The sequence below is a fragment of the Sinocyclocheilus rhinocerous genome, unplaced genomic scaffold (assembly GCF_001515625.1).
Source record: "Sinocyclocheilus rhinocerous isolate Xijiao unplaced genomic scaffold, SAMN03320098_v1.1 scaffold1436, whole genome shotgun sequence".
Lineage (NCBI taxonomy): Eukaryota > Metazoa > Chordata > Actinopteri > Cypriniformes > Cyprinidae > Sinocyclocheilus > Sinocyclocheilus rhinocerous.
The window spans coordinates 194302-203144 of record NW_015647013.1 but is presented as its reverse complement, the minus strand read 5'-3'; the positions used below and the strand labels follow the sequence as shown (position 1 = coordinate 203144).

Below are 8843 nucleotides of genomic sequence, written 5' to 3'. Positions count from 1 at the left end.
ATTTTTTTTTTCCCCCCTATAAAATATGATTTGTAAAGCTACGAGTGCCAAAAAAATAAGGACAAAGGGTGCACAGTACTTCCGAAGCTGAAAGGCAAATTGGGTTATGACAAATATAAATGCATTTTTGTCCCAAAATCTAAATCCGCTGTTAATAGATTCGCTTAAACTTGTACCTGCAGATGTTGCTGTGGAAAAATCAACTGATATTTACAAAAATGGGGGGGCTCATACTTTTTTAATGACTGTTATTTGAATATGCAACTCATTTTTCCTTGTGCAAAATCTATTTTCCGTTGCGCAACATTACGGTCTGCCGAGTTTGTATCAAGCTCTGAATTGTGTCTGTTATCACGTGAGTATTTACAAAGGACGCTTCCGACTCGACAGTGATGAAGTGACCTGCAATCAAAAGACGCATCTGATAAAAGAAGGAAATACTTACGCACGTCTGCTGCTTCATCTTGCACAAAACCACAATCACTGCAACCACTCCTACAAACAGAAAGAAAAATAAATGCATAAATAAAAACTACTTTAGATTGAGGGATGAGTCACCAATGCAACAATTTCGTTTTCCGTTTCATTGCGGTATACAGCAAAAACACTGTAAAAAGTTATGTGACATCTAGGATACAAGCCTAAAATAATGATGCAACAATATTACGTTTAATAATCTTTACTTCTTTCTAAGTCAAATATAATTAATCAAATCATGTAAATTGTCCAAATTAGTAGTATATAATCAGAAGGATATAATAAGTGACATTTAAAGTGGAGGTCAATGCACGTTTTTTTAACACTATAGACTAATTGTTAGTAATTCTTTGAATGAAAGGGCCACACACCTCAAATCTTTCCTTAGAAAAATACATTTGTTGATATACGACCGATAGCATGCTAGGCTTAAGATAAACATCCAAAAACAAATAGTGTTAAGCTGAAGTGAAAACAGTGGTGTCGTTAACTAGGTTATCTCATTAGTGCCCCGCTGCTTTCGCCTGTTATTCAATCGCCCGAGTGTAAATTAGATTCAATCCGGTTGCTATCGCTGCAGGTCAACAAAACATAACTTTTGTTTCTATGCATTAATTATGAACCTTGATAAGCCGATAACCAGTTAGATATTGTATACCAGAGAGAAGGGTCAAGTGCCTAAGCCACGCGATACACTCCTTACGTTTCACGCGCACTTGGGTCATTATCTAGATGCACAGACCTGAAAGGCGACTGAATGATTTGAAGAAAAATTTTTTAAAAAGCAGACATTTCAGCAAGCATATATGCCTTGCTTACAGTTACTGCCCATTCAGAACGGCCTAATAGTACTCGAGCAATTTTAAATCAAATATTTTATTTTCATTTTGGACTATTGTGTTGATTTCTCGAAAATCCTTTTAAATAAAAGCAAAATGACCTGACACAAACTGACATTTTGAATAAATAAAAAAAAATAAAAGTATCATCAGTGTACAAGGGCATTGTCCTAAATCAAAGAAGAAGAAAAGCTTGATTAAATGATTTTAAAAAGCCATGCATTTTTTTAAAATAAATGTTAGAACCAAAAAAGGCTTGCAGCCTGGCGCCACAGTGGAACTTTCTTAAATAAAAAATAATAAAATAACTTTTTAAATCCCAGAAACCAACTTGATGATCTGATACATCAACATTGAGCCAGCAGCTCAAGAACAGTGTACAGTGAGCCCAAGATGGTGCAAAGAACCACTGAGGAGCCTTTGTTGAATGCACTGATAGGTCAACCACTTTACACTGGATTCATTTAGCGCGCGGTTCAGAGCGTCTGCGTGCAGTTCATTGGTGTACAGTACAGAGCGTCTGCGTGCAGTTCATTGGTGTACAGTACAGAGCGTCTGCGCGCAGCAGCGGGAAAAGGCACACCATATAATACTTTGCAGTAAAAGTACAGCAGGACATCCGCGTGACGTTTTCTTTTTCTTTTCCTTTTTTCTTGCCAGTGAATTCAAATTTGCTAGAGTGATTGACAAGGTCCTATTCAAATAAAACATCCCGCGGAGAGCATGCACACTTTTTTTTAACCGCGCACTGGAGGCGTGGAGTTCGCGCTTCTGACATTCTCTCCCGCAGTAGCTCTTCTCCAGCGAGCCCTAATGACACCACCCAGAGACACCGCGGCTGAAGAAAACTGTTTTTTGAGTGTGTGTGTGTGTGTGTGTGCGTGCGTGGAAGCGCGATGTTTTAATACCGCCGGACGTGTTTGAGCAGATCTTTTAATTGGAGCATATAACGCAGAGCGAATTCCGTGGGAATAGTTTGTTTTGCAAACACTGGAGAGCACCGACGCCGCCAAAAGGCCCTTTCCCAAAGAACGCAACTTTGTGTAGCCTACTTCGAGTTATTGTTTGCAGCCTACTGTCTGTGTTCTCGACATGGAGTAGCTCGGAAGCGCTGTTCCTTGACTCGGTTTCTCGCTTATGGACGACTGTAGTAGTCCCCTTTCTCCGAAGGCAAACGCTTTCAGTATTGCCTGTCTGATTTCAGCGAGGGATCAAGCGGGAAACACAGCGTTTGACAAACACGCCACTAGCCTGGACACGCAAGTGGTGCAAAACTGCTCCAGATCCATTCAAATGCACTACAGCACAGTCACGCGGGAGATGGAAGGTACGGACACGATCTTGACGATAACCTTGTGATTTGTCGGGCTCGCTCAGTTTGTTGAGAAACTTTCAGTTGACGCCAAGACACGTGTATTTCACCATTGCAAACATATTCAGCACAGCACGTTCCGTCTAGTTACGCCCGACGCACTGAATAAATAAAACGCCGCGCGCTAATTTGTACAGTACCCAGAAATGCAACTATAATTTCCCCCGAGTTACACTTCAGCTACAACTCGTAAAACAGGCTAGTCATTGCGTGCTCCTCAAATAACATAAACCATACAGTAAGCGAGTGCGGTGCAAACCGAAGCATGCAAAGTGTCAGAAATCTAGGAAACTCAGATTCCAGAAGGATGAGCCTGTCAGTCGAGCGTGGCGCGGGTAAAACCAATGGCAAAAAATATGAACAAAATGAAATAGCATTCTAGAAATGGACCGGATAGTTGTTCCTTCGCAACATTAGTTGTTTGTCCGTGTTGCGCGGGTGTTTGTTTGCTTTGCGAAAAAAAGTGTACTCTCAGTCGTGCCAGCTAACCAGTCTATTGTTAGAGGAGGGCGGTGTGGGCGATACACTTATCCAAAAGTAAATGGGTGCCGGAAAGCCCATTATAAGGGGCGCACTTCTCTGTCAATCAGTCTCGTCCCAAGGCGAGGAAAGGCACATTACCTGCAGTTCCTTATCTAAATAGAAACAAGAACCGGTTTTATCGCAAAGGGGAGGCCCTATGCGAGAGATAAGAGAGAAGTCTGGATTTCAGTTTAGCAGTTTAGAGGCCGCTTGGAACAGTTTACAGCGCGCAAGCCTTTGAAAACAACGGAGCGCCAATACGCACAAGTTTAGACCGTCTACAAAGCCAATTAGGAAGGCGTTTTTACAGTTTTAAGACATTTCTAACGCGGCTTTTCATCTCAACTGCTTCACCTAGGCAATATGCGTTAGCCTAGAAGGAGACCGAGTTCTTGGATTCATCACTTGGGACGTCGTGAAGTTACTTTCTCTTTGATAATCATATAGGCGAACCCCTGCATTCACTTGCATATTGTTGCTGTTGAACTCGAGTCCCGCGCAAATTGTAAATCCAGTTTTTGGAATGATTTCAGCGATATCAAGCCCGTGGCTGACGCAGCTGTCCCATTTTTGCGAATTATAAGGGGCGCACTTCTCTGTCAATCAGTCTCGTCCCAAGGCGAGGAAAGGCACATTACCTGCAGTTCCTTATCTAAATAGAAACAAGAACCGGTTTTATCGCAAAGGGGAGGCCCTATGCGAGAGATAAGAGAGAAGTCTGGATTTCAGTTTAGCAGTTTAGAGGCCGCTTGGAACAGTTTACAGCGCGCAAGCCTTTGAAAACAACGGAGCGCCAATACGCACAAGTTTAGACCGTCTACAAAGCCAATTAGGAAGGCGTTTTTACAGTTTTAAGACATTTCTAACGCGGCTTTTCATCTCAACTGCTTCACCTAGGCAATATGCGTTAGCCTAGAAGGAGACCGAGTTCTTGGATTCATCACTTGGGACGTCGTGAAGTTACTTTCTCTTTGATAATCATATAGGCGAACCCCTGCATTCACTTGCATATTGTTGCTGTTGAACTCGAGTCCCGCGCAAATTGTAAATCCAGTTTTTGGAATGATTTCAGCGATATCAAGCCCGTGGCTGACGCAGCTGTCCCATTTTTGCGATGTTGCAGCCTTCACGACCAGCAGCCTGAGCAGTCTCAATACGCCTGGGAGTTACCATCTCTCTCCTTCCCCTGGGGATCCATACAGCCACCATGAAAGCCAGTTTGAGCCGTGCCCTGCTGCCCAGCACAGCTACAGCTATTCCGGATCCAACCCAGCGCAGGCCCCGGCGGACACCGCAGCGTCCAACTGCTCCTCGTCAAGCTCAACGCCGAACAAAACGCTGGTGAAAAAGAACCCTAAAGTAGCCAATATTAATGTACATTTGGAAATGAAGGCGCTCTGGGATGAATTTAATCACCTTGGGACTGAAATGATTGTCACAAAAGCTGGGAGGTGAGTTGACAGATTTCTGTAGTGAACTTCGAGAAAATCTGTTATTAAAAATAAAGGTGCTTAAAAGGTTCTTCACAGCGATGTTATTGAAAAACCATTTTTGGTTCCACAAAGAAGCATTCAGTGAAAGCACTGTAAATTTAGCATAAATTTGATTTCAATAAAATAAGTCACTTAAAAAAAAATCTACTTTGTGTTCAATTTCATTTAGATTTTTTTACTGTGCATATTTCAATGTAAGCAAAGCAGACAAGTAAAGCTGTTAGGAAGAAAAGAAAGGAAACAAAAGAAACGAAAAGAAAAGAAAATGTGGGTCAAGTATGAGGAAAAATAAATTTAAAACGTAAATATGCAAATGCGTCAAATATAATCGTCACCATTTTCGGTATCTATACACTTCAAAAACAGTACTTTTATTTAAAAGCAAATAATACGACTACAAATACCGGTTCAATCGGCAACAACAGTGCGTTTTTCTTTATGGCCTAAAGACGCGTTTTAATATCGATTTAAATGCAGGCTAAACATTATACATTTATTTGCAAGGTGGCATATAGATATGGTACATTTGAATAATTTTACATATTTACTTGTGGATATAATCGTGACTTCTATTTAACAAGATTAATGACCCTCTATAAAGTCACGGCTTTGATTCATAATGATCTGCTTATACAAGATACTAAACGGCGACAGAAGCGGATAAAAGATTATGGGAAAATTGTAATTAAAAAAAGTAAACATTTTAACAGTTAATAGCTAATATTTGAACTGGTTGTCCTCTTATGTGTGTGTGCAAGGTCATCCGTCATTCCAAAGGTACCCACTACACTGGATCTAAAGGAAAGCCACTTTTAAAGCTACTTTAGCTTCATCTATCCACAACTAGCGCGTGGAAAGACTCTCACGTCCACTGAACAATGATTCCAGGATCACTTTCACTGGTATGCAGCATGTGGTGTGCCTTCAGAAGGGGCTTACACGGTTTCAGAATAATGTATTTGTGAACACAACATGCGTTTATTCTGCACAATCGAGCACTGCATCCTTGTGCGCAGGCTAGAGTGTGTGTGTGTGTGTGTGTGTGTGTGTGTGTGTGTGTGTGTGTGTGTCTGTGAGCGAGAGAGAGAGAGAGATACGCTGCGACGTGCGCTGGAAATAAACGTAGGTAGGCCTAATACTGTATTTGTAGGCTACATTGCAATTTTGCACAAAAATAGTTCGACACCACAATTAAAAGAGTCCAATTACAGAAGGATTTATATAAAATGATTGCATAAATAGAAAACGTAGCAGTCATGAATACAGTATATAGCTAACGGATTACTTCTGCATTCTCCTCTTCAGACGAATGTTTCCTACATTTCAAGTCAAAATATTTGGAATGGACCCAATGGCAGATTACATGCTCCTGATGGATTTCCTACCAGTGGATGATAAACGATACAGGTATACCATGAACCTGAGTGCCAAGGAGCCTGCTGTAGCCTACATCATGCATGCATATATAATTATGCATCAAAACGAATAAACACATTTCGAAGTTAGATCAACGTTGCGTTGCGTAATGTCAATCATATGTATAGTGCATATTATTAGTGTTATCCAAAGAGCACAATTGTCCCAAACGGAGCACTCATTCTCTTTCTTCTCTATACTGAAGGTATGCCTTCCACAGTTCATCGTGGTTGGTGGCTGGGAAAGCTGATCCAGTGACTCCAGGAAGAGTGCACTATCACCCCGACTCACCTGCCAAAGGAGCGCAGTGGATGAAACAGATCGTGTCCTTCGACAAACTAAAACTAACCAACAATCTACTGGACGATAACGGACATGTAAGTGTGACTTTTTATCTTGTTGTTTTGTTTTAACGGAGACCTACTTAAAAATACTATTGCATAAAAAAAGAGTTATGAGATATTCGTCTATTGTCATCTTTCATATTTATTTGAAAACAGCACAGACCAGTGGAAGAATGAGTAAGCATTCCTAAATTACGCATGCGTGGCAGATCTGCATATTTAAAGGCAGTAGGCCTATTTAATGTCGCTATTTTTGCTGCAGTGGAAATAATTAGTGTAGGTTGTCACTCCGGCGTATACATATGTTGGACGTTAATTATAGCTATAATAATTATAAAGTTAACGACACTAATGAGCAGGGGAAACGCGTAACAGCTATGTTCTTATTAATCGTTGATGTTTATTTATAGCCTACGATGGATTGCTTCTTAGTTTTTTTCCACATTTAATAATGCAAATTTAATATTTTTTATTTAACTTTTTTGCATGTATTAATTTGAAGTAATTTAAATATGCCAAATAAGAAGTGTATGTCTATGCGTGAAGCGCGGCACGTAATTCATCGCAAACGGAGCTGCTCGAGTGCCTGATTTGTAATATTTTTTTGAAGTCATGTTCAATCATGCATTGCTTTTGCAGATCATACTGAACTCAATGCACAGATACCAGCCCAGATTCCACGTGGTCTACGTGGATCCTAGGAAAGACAGTGAGAAATACGCCGAGGAAAATTACAAGACGTTTGTTTTCGAGGAGACCAGATTTACCGCCGTCACAGCGTATCAAAACCACAGAGTAAGTGCTCATCTCACACTAATTATTACTGCTTTTTAGAAACACCTTGCTGTTGTCACATATGCCCACTGATTATAATAATGCCACAATTAAAGACCCGCCAACAGTAGTCTATTTTACGGGGAAATATCGCCTACTTACAGTATCTGCTGTAGTTATCTATTTATTGTTTTGAACCATGCCACGTTAAGTCCGAAATAAAATGAAACACTAAAAACTCGAAAAACACGATCCTAATAGAAATAAATTCGAGTAGCCTATTATTAGAATATTTTAGAATTGACTTTAAAATGCACTTTTTAATAGGCCTATTAAAATTATTTTCATATGATCTCAATTTACCTTAAAGAACTATTTATTGTTTATAATTAACACACATTGGACACAAATAATTTTTACAAAAATAAACATTTTAAACGCTATACACTTGAACGCTGAATAGAGACGGTTGTGTCACTGGTGCTCTCACGCAGCTGTCCGGTGTTTTTCTTCTTCTTCTTCTTTTCATCTGTCTTTCCTGCTCTGTCTTCTATCAGTTTGACCTCTTGATCTCTTGCTCTCACCGCGGGCTTTACATTTGTTTTTCAACTCATTCCGGAAAATCACGCACACATCTTCATCGAGCGCTTTTCCACAGCCGCGAGGCTTTAGCTTAGTTTAAATAGTTTCCAATCTGTGTCCAAATAAATGTTGAAAAGTGTTATTGTTAACATAAATGCAATCGTCGCGTGTCTACGCCCTTTCAGGAACACCGCACATTCGTTAACATTGTTGTATACGCGATTAATTGGAGCGTAACATTGCAGAAAAATGAGTTTACAATTTAAAAAACGCCTTATAATAACACAAGCTCTGGAATGGACTTTGAGAAATGATTACCTGTATAAACAATTTCATTGTCAGAATAAAAATAAATGAACGATATTGGAGGTCAATACCCGAATTTGTTCATTTGGCACCCGCACATTTGTCACGTTTTCACTCTCTTCTTCTCAGATAACGCAACTGAAAATCGCCAGCAATCCGTTTGCCAAGGGCTTCAGAGACTGTGATCCGGAGGACTGGTGAGTTTTTCCTTTTTGCTTTTAAGTAAGATTAAAAAAAAAAAAAAGTATTGGAAATATTGTTTTGGAAATAAGACCATTATAATGCACATTTATAAATGAAATGCACACGAATGCCGACAGAACAAACATACTTTCCAATCAACACAAACTCAGCACACCTGAAAAACAATAGGTGCGTAGGAAAAATAGTCCAATAATATTGTTGAATCAAAAATATAAAAAGATGCAATCTGCCTGATGAAGATCAGTGGACTGAAACGTTGCTTGTGCTTGTGACAATAAACTTCAATATTTAGCAAGTATTGATAGTGTGCGGGATTGCATCTTTTTATATTTCCAACTTAACCTTAGAAATAGAGATGCAACTATATTTATTGTCTTTTTAAATATAGTACAGGTTTTATACAGTAAATATGCATTCATTTTACTTTACTGACAATATGAAAAAAATGCTGTCATCCACACACACACACACACACAACACACACGCTCACGCTCACACACACACACACACACAC

General features: G+C 39.7%; 1 protein-coding gene and 1 long non-coding RNA gene across 2 annotated transcripts in view; both read left to right on the top strand.

The window, feature by feature from the left end:
• Nucleotides 1–8843, top strand: part of LOC107708248 (uncharacterized) — a 16109-nt gene that overhangs the window by 1191 nt on the left and 6075 nt on the right. The gene's annotated exons all lie outside the window — the stretch shown is intronic.
• Nucleotides 2040–8843, top strand: part of LOC107708247 (T-box transcription factor TBX1-like) — a 12152-nt gene continuing 5348 nt past the window's right edge. The window contains exons 1-6 of the mRNA XM_016512429.1: nt 2040–2643; nt 4334–4661; nt 6009–6110; nt 6325–6496; nt 7103–7258; nt 8255–8322. Of these exons, the coding sequence (XP_016367915.1) occupies nt 2454–2643; nt 4334–4661; nt 6009–6110; nt 6325–6496; nt 7103–7258; nt 8255–8322 (1016 nt within the window). The 5' untranslated portion in view covers nt 2040–2453. The remainder of the gene's footprint in view (nt 2644–4333; nt 4662–6008; nt 6111–6324; nt 6497–7102; nt 7259–8254; nt 8323–8843) is intronic.